The sequence below is a fragment of the Hyaena hyaena genome, unplaced genomic scaffold (assembly GCF_003009895.1).
Source record: "Hyaena hyaena isolate Hyena2069 unplaced genomic scaffold, ASM300989v1 scaffold_129, whole genome shotgun sequence".
NCBI lineage: Eukaryota > Metazoa > Chordata > Mammalia > Carnivora > Hyaenidae > Hyaena > Hyaena hyaena.
The window spans coordinates 3,058,605-3,075,949 of record NW_024080763.1 but is presented as its reverse complement, the minus strand read 5'-3'; the positions used below and the strand labels follow the sequence as shown (position 1 = coordinate 3,075,949).

The 17,345-nt window shown below is 55.5% G+C and overlaps 1 protein-coding gene across 1 annotated transcript; it reads left to right on the top strand.

The window, feature by feature from the left end:
• Positions 1-11,426: 11,426 nt before the first annotated feature.
• HMX3 (H6 family homeobox 3) lies at positions 11,427-13,135 on the top strand. Its single transcript, XM_039237889.1, has 2 exons — positions 11,427-11,826; positions 12,462-13,135. The coding sequence occupies exons 1-2, from the start codon at positions 11,427-11,429 to the stop codon at positions 13,133-13,135; spliced, it is 1,074 nt and encodes a 357-aa protein (XP_039093820.1).
• Positions 13,136-17,345: the final 4,210 nt, after the last annotated feature.

Genomic DNA, 17,345 nt, shown 5'->3' with positions numbered 1-17,345 from the left:
CACCGTGGATGGCTCCACACATCCTCTATCTGCAGGTCTCTGGGTCTGTGTGCATGCTGTCCCCTCTCCCTGGAATGCCCTCTACCCCCTCCCACCCCTGCTTGTTGAAATCCCCACCACCTTTAAAGACCTGGTTTCCATACCACCTTCCTCTTCTTCCTTTAGCCACAAGAATTTCTAAGACAGCTGCCCCCCCAAACCATCGCATTAGAATTCACCTCCAGTTTCTGAGATGTCACCTGCTGATTTCTCTCTGTCTCATGCTGGCCCTCACCCTGTTCTGACTTGACTTTATTGCCAGTTGTGGCTCCTGTATGGTTCCTGCCCTAGATAGTAAGTTCCCAGAGGGCAGAGGGCAGAGACCCCATCCTGATCAACCTTGTGCCCCTTTAAGGGGGTTGGACACACAACAGGGGCTTAATACACGTTTGCCGAGTTGAATTCAAATTTTTCAGCATCCTAGACACCCCATGTGACAGAGAAACAACATACACCCCGGGGAGCGTCAGCGTGCAAATCACACACATCACAGTTTCTTGCATACTTCAGGGGAAACAGTTTATCTTCTCAATCATTACGACCCTCTTGGAGTTTTAGAAAATGCTGACACCATTCAGAGGGGAGTAGCTCCAGGGATAGACTTGCTTTGGGACCTCCGATTTATGGAGAAAATTGAGGCAACTCACGTCCAGGGATGACTTTCTCCTGGCTGGCATTTCGGAGAGAATCAGCTTCGTCAAAGGTCAGTCGCGAACAGTGAGTGTGGGAATGGTCTTATTTTTCAATTGTGTCTAATCTGCAGGAGTTTCTCAGGGAAGTGAGGAAAGTACCCAGCAAAATCATGGCACTTTTGAGCCGGACCTGTGTAGTGCAGCCCTCCACTGTGAGGATGAAGAAACAGGGACACTTGCACATCGGAGAGATGACTCTGCCACACCCCCCAGGTGGTCAGTGACAACCAGGACCGACTAGGTCCAGGCTCTGCAGCTTCCCCCTGTAATGCACTTCCGATTTGTGTCCCCCCACCCCCGCCCAAATCCATCTGTCAAAGCCCTGACCCCCAAGGTGATGGTCTCTGGAGGCAGGGTCTCGGGGAGATGACAAGGTCATCAGGGACCAGAACCAGTGCCCTTAAAAGAGGCACAAAATGAGAGAGAAGATTTCTCTTTCTGCCACGGGGAGATATGACAAGGAAACAGCTGTCTGTAAGCCAGGAAGGGGGTCTCACTAGGACCCGGCCATGCTGACGCGGTGATCTCAAACTTCCAGGCTCCAGGACCATGAGAGATAAATGTTTAAGCCCCGCCCCAGCTGATGGTATTTTGGTTCTAGAAGCCTGCATGGATTCACACACCCTGTCACTTCCCTCCTGCCCTCCGCCCACACTCCCCACATTTGTCAGCTTTCGTGTGCTGAGCAGGGATAGCCAGATGCCATGCGGATACTCCTCACTCACGACCTCATGGCAGCCTCACAGCTGCCCAAGAAGCAGGCACTGCGGTGCCGTCACCCAGATGAGGAGCCCAAAGTGTGGGGGCAGGACACGGTTTGCCCAAATCCATACAGCTCAGAAGTAGCCAGGTTGGGATCAAAAGTAAGGCCTGCCTCGCTCTAGATTCTAAAGCACTCTACTTCCCAAATGAATTCCCAATTCCTGTCAGGCCCGTTAGAACTGCGACAAGAAGACAGAAGTTTTGGGGGTGCCTGGGTGGCTCAGTCGGTGAAGCGTCCAACTTCGGCTCAGGTCATGATCTCGTGGTTTGTGGGTTCGAGCCCCACGTCGGGCTCTGTGCTGACAGCTCAGAGCCTGGAGCCTGCTTCAGATTCTGTGTCTCCCTCTCTCTCTGACTCTCCCCTGCTCACGCTGCCTCTCTCTCTCTCTTTCTCTCTCTCAGAAATAAATAGAACATTAAAAAAAATTTTTTTTAAAGACAGAAGTTTCTTTTGTGACATCAGGGGGAAACTCTGAGCCCTGGGTGAAGACCTTTCGTTCAATCTCAGCAGCTGAGGGCCTGGTGCTGACATCTAATGAATGGTCAGGGAGGGTAAAGGATCAGCAAATTGCATGAGGAAGAGGAAGGCAAGTTGTCAACTTGTCCAAGACTTCATATTTTTGTTTTGTGTCCTGGGAGGGAGTAACAAATACCTCTGGCCACAGAGTCATGAGGAAGATGTGGAAGGTTGGGTGAGAAAGTGCTTTGCTGCTATTTTTTTCCACTTTTTTGAGAGAGAGAGAAAAAGTGGGGGAGAGGGAAAGAGGGAGAGATGATAGAGAGAGAGAAAGAGAGAGAGAGAGAGAGAGAGAGAGAGAATTTTAAGCATGCTCCATGCTCAGAGCACAGCCTGATTCAGGGTTTGCAGGCCCATGACCTTGGGGCCATGACCTGAGGTGAAATCAGGAGTCAGATGCTCAACCGACTGAGCCACCCAGGTGCCCCCAGAAGGGCTTTTTAAAATGCAGCACCCATGAGGCCTGGCCGGGGTGCTCTGGAGAGCTCTGGGTGCACCAGGATCTCTGTGGTACCTCAACTCTGACCCTACCCGGGTCCTTACCTCCTGATTACTGTGGGCTGAACGGTGCCCCCCTCCCCCACCCCAAATTCATATGTTGAAGCCCTAACCCTCAGTGTGATTGTATTTAGAGATGAGGCCTTTGGGAGGTGATTAAAATGGAGCCCTCATAACGGACGTGAGACCTCTCTCTGCCATGTGAGGACACAGCAAGAAGGCAGCCTTCTGCCAACCAGGAAGAGGGCTCTTGACCTTGGCACTTTGACCTTGGCCTTCCCAGCTCTGTCCCTCCCTCCTCTGACAAATCCTTCAACTTATTCCAGCGACCTTTCCGGAACAGAAACTTGGGCACATCCTCTTGCGTCCATTTGAAAAATCATTCCATCGCCCCCCGTGGCCTCCAGCTTCAAGAGGCTGCCCTCGGTTCCCGAAAGCAGGCAAGCAGAGGAGGTGGTAGAGTTAAATCATGAATAAGACAGATGTCCTTGTCTTCTGTAACCTAGCTGTCACCGTTGCTCTATTCTATCGGTTAGAATCAAGTTACTAGGCCCTGCCCACGCTCAGGGGGCGGAGGATCACTGGGGGCTGTGAGTTGAGCTGCGTCCCTAAAAAGATATGTTGGAGTCCTAACTCCACGTACTTGTGAACGTGACCTTATTTGGAAATAAGGTCTTTGCAGATGTTAGATAGAAGTCAAGTTAAACTAGATTATTATGTTGGGTTAGGGTGGGGCCTCAATCCCACGACTGGGGTCCTAATAAGAATGCCCTGGAAAGACCCAGGGACATGCGTAGAGGGAAGAATCGTCATGTAGAGACAGGCAGAAAGGGGAGTGAGAAAGCTACAGGCCAAGTACTCTGGGACTGCCAGATGCCACCGGACGCCAGGAGAGAGGCGTCCTTTCCTGGAACACATTCTTCTCTAGAACCTCACAGCAAGGTCCTGCCCACTCCCTGACTTCAGATGATAGCCTCCGGAACTATGAAAGACTAGATTGCTGTTATTTTAAGATCCTAACTCTGTTGCACTTTGTTCCAGCAAACTAGCTGACGAATACACCGCTAGAAGTCTGCTGATCCCAGCTGACAGAAACGGCCGATTCCGGAGCCCGTGTCTCACCTCCCTCCTCCCTCACCATGTGATTCGGTGGGTTTGGTGGAATCTTGTTGATTTTGATGCAGGAAGTCAAGGGCCACGCAAGGGAAACAGCTTGTCCGACCAGGTCCCAGCTTGCCCCTCGAGCCTTCTGTGCGCCCTCCCCGCCATGCGAAGCCCTTCTCCAACCTTTGTGGCCACATCCTGGCTGTTTCCTCTGCCTCTTTGTCCTTCTGTCTGCTCTACCCGATCACATCTTCATCAAGACTCATCAAGACACCTCCTCCAGGAAGCCTCCACTGACCAGACTGAATTACTTTGTCAAAGCCCATCTAACCATACTCTCAGAATGTGTGCATTTCTTTTGGGCAGTACACCGTCCTCAAAAAAGCTGATCTTTTTTTTTTTCTTAACTTACGGTTCTGTGGAGGTCCTCCATTTTGCTCAGAATAAAGACAAAATTCCTACCAAGGCCTCCAGAGTCCCATGGGCTCCACCCCGGCCTCTCCCACCTCTTCTGCAACGTTCCCTCCTGGCAGCTCCTTGAACACACCGGACACCCTCTGCCTTGAGCCCTAAAGCACTTCCTTCTGCCCAGAACACTCAGCCTAGCACACCTCCTCAGAGCTTTTGCTTAAACCTCCCCTTCTTCTCATGCAGCCTCATCCTGATTGGATGCTACAATCCAAACTCAAACTCAGTGCCCTGTTTCCCTTTAAGTTTTGCCCGTAATATTTATCACCCCCTCACGTACTTTATCATTTACTCGCTCCCTCTGCTGGAATGTAAGCTTCCCAAGGGCAGGGAACTTTGTGTCGTTCACTGAGGCATCTCAAGTGCCCAGACCAGAGTCTGGCACATATGAGGTGGTCAACATTTATTGGATACATTACGGTGATATTCTTGATATCTAGCAAGCCTTACTTCGGAAATCCCAGCCTGTCTCAGCAGGATATGAGAAACCAGACCAGAGTGTCTGGGTCCACAGTAGGGCTTAATGCCCTTCAGGGATAGCGGCCTCCCCCTGAGCAGGGGTACGGAGAGCACAACAGTTCTCGAAGGGCGGGACCCGGGAGTGCCAAAGACCCAGGGGTGGAGTCTAGTAGCTTGTGAAGCCTTTTCTGCAATGAGTATCTCTTTTTATTTTTAATTTTTAAAAATGTTGGGGCGCCTGGGTGGCTTAGTCGGTTGGGCGACTGACTTCGGCGCAGGTCATGATCTCACAGTTTGTGAGTTCGAGCCCCTCATCGGGATCTGTGCTGACAGCTCGGAGCCTGGATCCTGCTTCAGATTCTGTGTTTATCTGCCCCTCCTCAACTCACACTCTGTCTCTCCCTGTCTCTCAAAAATAAATAAACATTTAAAAATATTTTTAAAGAAAAAATGTTTGTTTATTTTTGAGAGAGAGAGTGCAAGCAGGAAAGGGGCAGAGAGAGAAGGAGACACAGAATCTGATATGGGGCTTGAACTCACAAACCACGAGATCATGACCTGAGCTAAAGTCAGACGCTTAACCGACTGAGCCACCCAGGTGCCCACCCCCCCGCCCCAATGAGTAACTTCTTTCAAGACATGATGGTTGCCTTACTTGACTAATAGAGTCCTTTGGGTGCATCCCATTGTATTTCAGATGGAGAGCATGGGACACAGAGAAGTTCAGAGTCTCATCAAAGATCAGAATACATCGGGACACCTGGATGGCTCAGTTGGTTAAATGTCAGACTCCAGATTTTGACTCAGGTGGTAATCTCAGGGTTCATGAATTCGAGCCCTGCATCAGGCTCTGTGCTGACAGTGTGGAGCCTGCTTGGGATTCTCTCTCCCTTTCAATATAAATAATTTTTTTTAAAAAAGCATTTGTTTTTCCCTAATGAGAACATGTGAGAGATTCTTGTTTGAGGAGAAAGGGTTTTTTAAGGAGACAAGGGAACCGGGAAGAAAACAGGGGCCAGGGATGGGAGAGCTGGCTGCTCCTTGAGAGTAGAGTAAGAACTTCTTGGGGCAAAGCAACAATCCCTGCGGCATCTTTCCTTTGGAAGACTGTTAACTTTCTTGGAGAAACCCTGTAAGAACGGATTTCTGGCCCATTCTGGGCTTGTCCTAAAAACTGAATAAAGAATAAGAATAATAAAGGGGCACCTGGGTGACTCAGTCGGTTAAGCATCCGACTTCTGCTTGGGTTATGATCTCACGCTTCGTGGGTTCGAGCCCCGCATCGGGCTCTGTGCTGACAGCTCAGAGCCTGGAGCCTGCTTCGGATTCTGTGTCTCCCTCTCTCTCTGTCCCTGTCCTGCTCGCACTCTATCTCTCTGTCTCTAAATAATAAATAAATGTTAAAATTTTTTAAAAAAGAGAATAAGTACAATAAGAACCACTGCTTACATAGCACTTCTTGTACACCTGTGTGGTCCTTATAACAACGCTCTGAGACCACCTTCTCTTTGTCGCACCCTCTGTGCCTCAGTTTCCTCATCTGTCAATCAGGAATAATAACTGCACCTTTGTCACCAAGCTATAGTGCCTGGCAAGCACCTAGTGGGGACCCAAGGACTGTTAGCAGACATCACCTCCATGTACTTATCACCCTAACTCTCAGGAAAGCGCTAGACCTTCGGCCACTGTGAGGAAATTCTACTTGACTCAGCATGCATCTCAGAGTCCCAATCAGGAGCCAAGGGAGGGGTCTTGGACAGCATTTCTGGCAGGGTTGGAACAGATAAGGGAACTTTCCAGTAAGGAGGGCCAAAGCACATGCCGGCTGGGGCACAGTTCACCCAGTACCATAACTCTAGGCTATTATCCATTCTGCCTACAAATCAAGAATCTGCCGGTCAGAAGAGTTACGTGCTAGTGTGGTCAGCGGGACCCGTGCCCACACCGTGGGGTGAGTCCATGCCTGGGAGCTGTGCAGCCTTGGCTGAAGTTCTGAGCAGTCCCTCCCCACTCCATGGCTAAGCAGGTGGGCCGTCTCAGGAAACTGTTCCAAGGAGGACCCTTGGAGGAAAACAGGTGAAGTTTTGAGGATTAAGGAAATGCTCTCCTTGGGAGCTCACTACTTACTGACTTCTTTGTTTTTTTTCTTTAAAGTTTATTTACGGAATACTATATGGCAATGAGAAAGAATGAAATCTGGCCACGTGTAGCAACATGGATGGACCTTGAGGGTGTTATGCTGAGCGAAATAAGTCAGGCAGAGAAGGACAAATATCATATGTTTGCACGTATAGGAGGATTAGGAGGAACTTGACGGAGGAACAAGGGGGAGAAGAAGGGGGGAAATGGGGGGGAGAGGGAGAGAGGCAAACCATGAGAGACTCTTGAATGCTGAGAACAAACTGAGGACTGATGGATGTGGTGGGGAGGGGGGAGATGGGCGTGGAGGAGGGCACTTGTGGGGATGAGCACTGGGTGTTTTATGGAAACCAACTTGACAATAAACTATTTGTAAAAAAAAAAAAATAAAGTTTATTTACTTATTTATTTTGAGGGAAAGCACGAGCAAGGGAGGGGCAGAGAGAGAGGGAGAGAGAAGACCCCAAAGAGCTTCTGTGCTGTCAGTGCAGACCCCGAGCCCAATGCTCACGAACCATGAGATCACGGTTCAAACTAAGAGTTGGACCTTTAACGGACTGAGCCACCCAGGCACCCCTGCTTACTGACTGCTAAGTGTGCATATGTATAGCTGTGTTTTGTATGGTTGGAGGATGGGGGAGGCAGGTGAGAACACCATCCTAAACACTCCTTTGCCAGGCCTCATTCTTTTTTGTAAAAGTGAGGTGCTAATCACTAGCATTCTCCAGGCCCCCTCTGCCCCTGTCCCACAAAGCTGCAGAGACCTGTTCTAAACAGCCCATCCACCTTTGCTCAGTCTGTGAAAGTCGCCTCTGGTAGTCCCATTGCTGGGGCTCCTTTAGGGGCTGTAAAACGTGTCATCAAGGGGCCCGAGGTTCTCATGAAACTTTTTGAAAAATGTTATTGGATATGATCAGACTACCGGAAGAACTATAATCAACTGGACATATCCTCTGAAATCGGAACTGTGAATTCATTCATTCACTCAGGCATTCAGGTCCTAACACAAGCGCTTACCGGCTCCCAGGAGGTCACATCATGCCTGCAGTCAGGATGGGCACCTCAGCGATCAGTTACTAGTAGGAACAGAAAATGGGCCCTAAAACAGGGGCAGGAAAGGAGGGGAGGAGGGTGGGTGGAAGGTGAGACCTCTGCTTAAGCTGGCCAGGTAAAGATCAGGAGAGATCTGAAGGCGATTACACTGCTTCTTCAGGAATGGGGGGGGGGGGGGGTGTTCTCCAGCCTTGGCCCCGAAGGGTTAGACAGCAATGGCTTTTAAAACGCTTTTCCGGGGCGCCTGGGTGGCTTAGTCGGTTGAGCGTCCGACTTTCGCTTAGGTCATGATCTCGCGGTTCGTGGGTTCGAGCCCCGCGTCGGGCNTTTTATAAAATCCTAATACATATAGCTTTTGAAGTCCTGAAGTAAAAGAAAGTATGACCTATTCTAGTTGAGCAAAATCACACTCAAGAATAAATTTGACTTAAATAATTGTAGGGAAAAAGTTTGTTTTAGAAGATAATTTTGGGGGCGCCTGGGTGGCTTAGTCGGTTGAGCGTCCGACTTTCGCTTAGGTCATGATCTCGCGGTTCGTGGGTTCGAGCCCCGCGTCGGGCTCTGTGCTGACTGCCAGCTCAGGGCCTGGAGCCTATTTCAGAGTCTGTGTCTCCCTCTCTCTCTGACCCTCCCCTGCTCACGCTGTCTCTCTCTCTCTCTCCTAGAAATAAATAAAAATATTAAAACAACAACAACAACAACAACCGCTTTTGCTTTTCGCAGAGGCTGAGGTTTCTCCCGCCCAGCCTGCAGGCTTGGCTCAGAGGATGTCCCATAGAGGGCGCTCTTCGCCTGCCATTGGATGGAGTCCGGGCGCGAACAAGCAGAGGCCACACCCCTCGCCGGAGAGCGAGAGAAGAAGGGCTGCGTCCGCGCCAGCGGCCCCACATCCAAGAGTTTTCTGGAAGCAGAAGGGAAAGAAAGATTTACTCTCTGCAACCGGTTATTCAAGCCCAGCATCCCTGAAATTCAGAGTATGGGCCGAAGGTGCTGATGCCCAAGAAATGTCTCTTTCTGGTGAACACACACACACACACACACACACACACACACACACACACAGCAGCGCACCTGCGCGCCCCCTGGGAGGGAGACACCGGGAGAACTTGGTGTGCTTGGTGGCAAGAGGGAGTGAGGCTCCGGAAGCGGCGCCAGTGGGTGCGGGCCGGCTGTCCAGACTCTTCCTCTGCCAGCCTGGACCCCTTCCCATCCGGGTCTACTCTGCAAGTCGCGATGAGCCGGGAGCCCACTCCCCAGCCAGAACTTTTCAGCGACCGCTTCTTCGGTCCCCCGGGGTGATGAGCAGCTTTTCTTCTCGTCTCGGCTTCCACGCGTCAGAACTTTAGCCAACTTTGCACGCGTTCGCGTCTGATGAGGGAGCTCCCACAACACTCGCGAAGACACCCAGGGGCCCCTCTGTCCCAGCCCCCGCCGCGGGGCGGGGCGGCCCCCGCCCAGTCGTGGCGCGCGAACAGCTTTTTCTGCAGCCGGCGAGAAAAGGTCTTCTGGGCGTCCAGCACCGACTGGGTGACCTTGACCCAGCCTCCTTTCTGGGAGCCCCATTCCATCTGCAAAACCCAAGTGTGAGACCCACCCCGCTTGAGTCTCAGAGCGGGGGGCGGAGGGGGGACTGATTTCAAACTCAGATTTTGGAAGGCACGGCGTTTTGCATTCCATTAACGCTCTGTACAAACTCAAGGGAGTAATAATAATGAGAATAATGATTGTTTATGGAAGTACCATTTACAATGCTTCCAGGTTCCCAAAGCAAAAACTGGGTTCACCGCAGCAGATGAACGTTTGCTGAAAGAAGCATTAAAATGTGCCCATCGAGATTCGGTGGGGGAGGGTCCGAAGCCCCGGATCAGAAAATAATACTACAAACCCAGTTCTCAACGGGTGACCAGAGGGGTTGCATCTGCCAATGCAGGACGGCCTTGACTTAGGCGGGGGATGGATCTAACGAAAAATAAGGCAATGGGGGAGGGAAGGGGCCATGAAAAGGCCTTGGGTGTATGGAAGCTCACAATGGATGGAGGGGAGGGATGCCCACTTTGCCGCCTTTTTCTGACCGGAGAGCTGTCTCTCGGGAAGGGACCGCGCCAGCAATTCTACTTTATTTGATGCTTAAATCTAGAGTCTTAAATGCCTGCCTTACGGGTTTCTTGTGCAACCTGGGGAGTTGCTTTTTAAAGCCGACGCAGTAGAGTGACCTTCCGCCCAGCTGTCCCTCAGAGGCCCGGCAGGGTCTCCAGGGGCTTGGCGGCCCTGGGGACACGCTGCGCTGCCGCGGCCACGGCCAGGGCTGGACACGGTCCGCCGCGGTGCCTTCGGTTCGCATCGCCGCTCTTAAACGCCGGCGGGAGAGACTTCCCGGGAGGAAGTGCTGTCTTCCGGGCCGCGGGCCGGAGAAGGAAAGCGCCCTTCGGAGCGTGGCCGTCGGTGCCCGAGGCTGCTGCCCCAGGAGCCCCAGCGAGTGACGCACGCTGTGCCAGCCCGTTTTGCGCGCACCCGCGGGTGCACAGCGACTCACACCCACTCCTGCTCCAGAGGAAAGGCTCACTCTTCGGTTTCCTAGGGCCAAAGGCCAAGGCCACGCCGGTTCTTGAGCCCGCTGACGCCGTCCGAGGACTTACACCCCGATTCCTTCCCTAACGATTAGACGGGAACCCAAATCCCCCTCTTCGTGGCCGCGCCCTTAGCAGGCTTTGGAGAGTATGCTGAGGCCGTCGGGCCCCAAAGGGTAGGAAAGTCCGGACTTCGCCGCGGGCGGGAGGTCGTGTCCTGCCTCCCGGGTCGGGGCCGCGTGGCTCTTCAGCTGCGCCGGGGCGGTGGGACCCTGTCACAAGCCCCTGGGGCAGGGGGATCCGCAGCTGCGAGCGCGGATAACCCCGAGGTGACCCGGGCGGGCCGGGCCCGCCCCTTCCCCCTCCCGCAGGCCCGGCGGCGGGAAGCGGGTCCCCGAGCTGCAGGGGGTGGAGGCAGGCTCGGGCTCCCGGCGCCTCGGCTGTCAGTGCGCTCGGGCCGGGGGGCGCCGCCGGCTCTGCGTCCCTCGCTCGCCTCCTGCGCTCGCCGGAGCGCTCCGAGTGCCTCTTTAGCGGGAGCCAATATCCTTTTGTGCTAATAGGCTTGTCCTCATTTGCTGCCTAATTGGACTATATAAAGCCAATAACAGGCGGGCTCTTATAGCCCGAAGCCAAAGCGCCAAAATCCGAGCGGAGGCGAGGAGGGGGCGGCGGCGGAGGCGGCTGCGGGGCCCGGGCTCGGCTGCGCCTTCGCCTGCCTAATCCCATTTGCCATTGTACGCGCCCAATCGCCGTATACTCCCCGCATTTAACTTGGATGACATTTTGATTTCATCATTAGCATCCGGCGCCGGATTGACGCAGCCCCGAGCCGGGGACTGCTCCTGCCGCCTCCCCCCGGGCAGCTGCAGCCGCCGCCGAGCCGCCTCGCTCCCTCCGTGCCGCGGCTGGGCCGCTCCCCGCCCCTCAGCACCCCTCCCACATGCGAGCCCGCCCCGGCCGGGTCCTCACCCCGCCCTCCCGCCGCTGGATTTGCGCCCGGGGCGGCCCCCGACTTTGCGCCCCGTAGTTGAGTTCCGTTTATGGTCTGATTTCCGGCCGCCCGCCCGCTCGCCCGGCCGCCCGCCCGTCCCGATCCCTCCCTCCCCGGGACCCGGAGGAGAGGGGACCATGCCGGAGCCCGGGCCGGACGCCCCTGGCACCGCTAGCGCGCAGCCCCCGCCGCCGCCGCCCCCGCCTCCCGCGCCCAAGGAGTCCCCGTTCTCCATCAAGAACCTGCTCAACGGAGACCACCACCGGCCACCCCCTAAGCCGCAGCCGCCCCCACGGACGCTCTTCGCGCCGGCCTCGGCCGCCGCCGCCGCGGCAGCAGCCGCCGCCGCCGCGGCCAAGGGGGCTCTGGAGGGCGCCGCGGGCTTCGCGCTCTCGCAGGTGGGCGACCTGGCTTTCCCCCGCTTTGAGATCCCGGCGCAGAGGTTTGCCCTGCCCGCGCACTACCTGGAGCGCTCCCCGGCCTGGTGGTACCCCTACACCCTGACCCCCGCCGGCGGCCACCTCTCGAGACCTGAAGGTACCGACCTCTCTTTGAACTTTGGTTGTCCTCCCTGTGCGCCCGGACCATCCACCCCCCACCCCCCACCCCGCGGAGCTGCCTCCCGCCTCAGCCCTGGGACCCCTGCACCCTCCACCCCGCTGTTTGGCCAACTTCCTCCGGCCCCTGGCTTGCAGCTACTGCCCGCGCGCTCCGTTGCGCTTCCCGGGAATCCAATCCCACTTGGTGAGAAGGGAGGTGGAACTGGCGCCGGGGGCGCGGCGCCTCCCGGGAAAAGCGGCCTGGGGTGTGAGTGCGGAGGCTTCAGCCGGCTGGGGCTGGGGTCGGGGCCTGGCTGGGGGGAGCGAGCCGGTGGGCCCAAGCCCGAGGAGACTCTCTCCGTGGGCCCCTGGCGGGGGAGCCGAGGGAAAGATAGGAGGTGGCTGCGCTGCCACCGCCCGGGTCTGTCGCCTGCCCTCGGGAGGAAGGGGACCTCAGGACGCGGAGCCCCTGCCCTGGCCCGGCCAGGAAGGAGGCGCACGGGATCGGGGAGGCCTCGAGGCCTGGGGCCCAGAGGCCAGCGCGGACTGAGCCTGCGGCCCCCGGGCGCCAGGCCTCGCTGAACGCCGTTTCGGTGTGCGTGTGCGCGCGTCCGTCTGTCTGTCTCTCCGCAGCTTCGGAGAAGGCCCTCCTGCGAGACTCCTCCCCCGCCTCGGGAACCGACCGCGACTCTCCTGAGCCACTGCTCAAGGCCGATCCCGACCACAAGGAGCTAGACTCCAAGAGCCCGGACGAGATCATTTTGGAGGAGAGCGACTCGGAGGAAGGCAAGAAGGAAGGCGAGGCGGCTGCGGGAGCGGCCGGGGCGAGCGCGGGGGCCGCGGCAGCGACGCCGGGCGCCGAGGACTGGAAGAAGGGCGCCGAGAGCCCCGAGAAGAAGCCCGCGTGCCGCAAAAAGAAGACGCGCACGGTCTTCTCGCGCAGCCAGGTCTTCCAGCTCGAGTCCACCTTCGACATGAAGCGCTACCTGAGCAGCTCGGAGCGCGCCGGCCTGGCCGCGTCGCTGCACCTCACCGAGACGCAGGTCAAGATCTGGTTCCAGAACCGCCGCAACAAGTGGAAGCGGCAGCTGGCGGCCGAGCTGGAGGCGGCCAACCTGAGCCACGCGGCGGCGCAGCGCATCGTGCGGGTGCCCATCCTCTACCACGAGAACTCGGCGGCCGAGGGCGCGGCGGCCGCGGCCGCGGGGGCCCCGGTGCCCGTCAGCCAGCCGCTGCTCACCTTCCCGCACCCCGTATACTACTCGCACCCGGTGGTCTCGTCCGTGCCGCTGCTAAGGCCAGTCTGAGGCCCGACAGGGGAGGGGGAGGGAGCGCCCGGCCGCCTTCCCAGATCCCGGAGGAGACTGGGCCGGGCCGAGGGCGCCGAGACGCCCAGCGGCCTTCGGGAACCGGGGCCCGGGCGCGCTGTCCCGGCCTCCCCTCCCCCAATCGGTAGCGTTTTGTAAGTATTTGCAATGCATTTTCGTGCAATTCACCCCTAATGGATTTGAGGCGCTTCCCCTCTTACTTTTGGTTTTGGTTATATTAAGAGAGAGCAGGAAAAAGACAAAATTCCCGGGTCAAAGATTTCGGCTGAAAGGTTTTGCAAAAGGTGCAACACTTCTCCCCAAGTTTGCATTGCAACTGTGGTGTTTTGGTTTTATTTTTATAGAAGAGAAATAAGCCGCAGAAACCTAACCCCCTCCGTTAATTCATTTTTTTTTTTGAAATAGAACTATTTTCAGAAGTCCAGAGAGGAGAGAGAATGAGGAAGAGAATTCACCTTGCCGTAGTTTTATTCCTGGATTTCTGGGTGCGGTTCTTCCTCTCCATCTCCAGTTAGCCTCCCTAATTTTCAGAATGTGAGCAGCCCCTGTGAGGAACCCCGGCTCAGGCCGCTTTTCCCGCAGGGGTGTGTCACAACTGACCTCTTCTGTCCCGCTTTGTGACTGAACGATTCTCTAAGGGTTTAAAGGGAAAAGATAAGAGAGCCCCAGATCAGACTTCTGATTATTGAAACAGCTCCACATCTGGCCTGGTGTGAGTGGTCCTATTTATTAGTAGCGTTTATTTGGGGGATTTCATTTGTTGGTAAATTATTATTATTACTATTATTGCTTTGTTCCCTGTTTTGAGACAGTCATTTCAATATTAAAAAAAAAATCTGTCTTTTAGCCTCTCCCCCCTACCTTTTTCTTCTGGAGTAACTGTTGTACTTTTGAGCTGTGCAATATTGTACAAAATTTCCTGAGAGCCCTGTCTCTTTCTCCACGGAGAGAAGCAGACGTTTTCACTGTGTAATCTTGGTCATTCGTTTAGGAGAAAATTAAGAAGGGGAAAGGGGAGGGAGGAAAGAAACAAAGACAGGTAGCAATGCTCAAAGGAGTAAGATAGGCATACTGGAGCGCTTTAAGTGAAGGACAATCAATTTAGGAGAATTTTAACTTATTTGATATATGTACAGATTTCTTGTAAAGTTCACCCTCCGTTCCACAGGGCCCCTGGCTCTGACACCCAATCTGTTTTCTTTTTGTCGGCTACACCTGTTGTTCTGCAATAGCTAGTTGTTCCCCACCCCCAGCCCCCCTGTCCCTCGCCACCGCCCGGGTTCAGTCCCTTTTTAAGAAAAAGAGAAAAAAAGCCCACAAAATATTGTTACATTTAATGTTGTCGTGAAATTGAATTAATTAAAAAGAAAAGAAAAGCGAAGCGTTTCGTGTTGCCAGAGTGTGTAAACTTCAGACGATTTTCCGCAGGGCAGGTGTCCCTGACACTGTTTTCGGCCTCGCTCTCTGGCGGCCGCTGCGCCCGCTCGCACAGTCAGACCTGGACGCACATCCCCGTAATCCCGGAGGCGGCGGAGACACAGGCGGCTTTGTTCCTGACCAGGGATGCTCTCTCCCCAGCGGTTTTCGCAGAGCCGCGCGCTCAGGGGGGAACGCGGGGCGGACGGGGTGAGGACCTAGGCTTCTCTAGGTTGAGAAATGGAGCGAAGCGGCAGCCGCGAGCTCAGAGATGGGGGATACATGTCTGAACGCTGCGCTGCAGCCTCGCGTTCCCGTCCCAGGCCACGCTTCTGGGCAGGACGTTCCTAGGCACTGGTCGGCGGGCCTGGACCGCGGTGCGCTCGGGTGCAGCCAGGGGCGGGGGCGGAGGGAGCGAAGAAGGGAGTGGACTTAGAATTTAGCTGTGATCGCCGGCTGGTCGCGAAGTCCAGCTGGGAGAGGCCAGATCGTGGAAGGGCTCTAGAGAAAGCGGCCTCCAGCTCCTGGACAGGGAGGCCTCCGCAAGCCTTGAGGAGCTGTGGCTCTGTGCGCGGCTCGGGTATGGGCGCGGTCCCCGTCCGGGAACGGAGACCACCGAACTGTGGCCGCGGCCGCTGAAAGGACCTTGTCTCCTCCCGCCCCGACCCTTTTCTGTCCACAGGCGCCCGACCCCTCAGGGGCGGCCTCTCTGGTCTGCGGTCCCCCGCCCGGCCCGCGCCGGGAAGCGCAGCGCTGGCGGTTGCCACGCGCTTAGTGGGCGGCCAGCCGGGAGCCCCTGCGCAGCGCGCGCCTGCTCCTCGCGGCGCGCGCGGCTATCTTAGAGCGAGGGGTCGGCGCGCCCAGCTCCAGGCAGGGCAAGTTTGAAGCCGGGGAGCCAGAAGGGGGAGATGAAGAACCTGTAGACGGTGAGGATCCCGAAGAGCACACCGCCCGGCGCGTCCGCTGGGGAGCGCCTGCACGCGCTCGCGTTCCCTCTCCCTGCGCTTTGCTGGGTTCTTCAAACCCAATCCACGCAGTTGAGTCGACTCTGCTGAAATGTTGAGTATCGTTTTCTATTGATGGGAAACTGCCCCCAAATAAACTGGCATGCGTATTTATGGCACAACGTTAGCCTGAACCTCAGTGAAGATAGATCTCCCTTTATTTCCCTGTGGTTTGGAATAAAAACGAGGGCATGTGTCGTAAATGAAAAATAAACAGGAATTCAGGGTCAAAATATGTTGTTCCTTGTGTTACCTGAAAACACAGTGATGCCTTTTACTGTTGGCAATACTAACTGTGGGACAGGCCAATAACAGCTCATTAAAAATAATGTTGCAATAGCAAACACATCCTTAGATTTTTACAGCCAGAACACGATGCTATCAAACTCCAAGAAAATACTTCTTTATTTGTGTTTGGATTCTAGAAAACGGTTCTTGACTGACCCAGTCTTTACAAAGTCGAGAAATAACTGGTTCCCCTTGTGCACCGTTTATCCTTTGTCCTGCTCCCCCGGTCTCCCTCTCCCTCCTACTGGGGGGCTCCCCTGCCCTACACCCACGTGTTTCCCCCCAGGAGCCGTGGCGCCTGCCCGGAGGGAGAAGGGTGGCCCGGAGGCCTCCAGGGACTGGCCGCAGTGTAAGCCTGAAGCTGGCCCAGGCGGGAAACTTCCGCCTCCCTCCTGTCAGGTCAGAGTGGTAGCGTTTCTCACAACGCCAGAGAAAGAATTGTGCCAGAGTGTGGGGGCACCAATCATGCTCTTCACAGGAAACATCCTCAGCTCTCCTGCAGGGCTCTCTGAGGCCTTAAGGTCAGGAGAGGCCAAAAACCCCATAGTGGGACTGTCACAACCCAACAGCTGGTTGGGGTTGTCTTCTTCTACAAAGACCGTCCCCCTCCCCAGCCCCGCCTCCGCAGGGATTGCTGGGAGTTGCTGGAACCCCTCAGCAGAGGGGGCTGTCTGAGGAGCCACGGGTACCTCTGCCCAATTCCTCCAGGACGTTCCATTGTAGGATGCCAGAGCTGCTCCTTTCTGCTACCCTGGGACACTGAACCAACAATCCAGATTTTATCCATTCGCGCCCCCCGCCCCCACCACCATCAACGTAGAATCTAGCTCTCTCTCCACCTACCCTAACTTCAGACCCTTCCCTATCTAACACTCCCTATTAATCCTCAAGTCAGTGAAAATGACACCGTCTTTCTGGCTAAATCCATTCCGCATCACCCAAATAGACACCCCAGCAAACCACACAGAGGGTACACTCGTCCACACACGGACTCGCTAGATAGGCCCTAACACACACCACACCCAGGTGCTTGCAGTACACCCACCACATGTATGCTTAGCATCACAGCTATCGCTAACACACAAAGTGAGGCACACCGTGTTTGAGGTGACCCTGGGCAGCTCTACGCCCCAGGCTAAGTAAGGCAAGCTGGGTAGAATCCTGTGGAAAGGACTGAGCCTGAAACCCTTCCAGAAGGAATGCCTGGTGCATTCCTCCTCTTCCACCTGGGCCAAAGTAGCGGAGCCTGCCGACACCCCACTGCGGACTCCCATACTCCTATGGGCTGGGACCTAACTCGGAGCCCAGGTCCCCACAACGTGGGGCTCTGCCACTCTGAGCGCCCTCGGTCGCCTCGGGGCCCTGGGAGACGGCGCAGCCAGCGCGCGAGCTGTTTCTGTTGGCAACACAGATGTATTTCTTTTATTTGGTAGTAAATAGAGCGGGTGTGTGTACATCAAACAATAGCGGGGCAGATATAA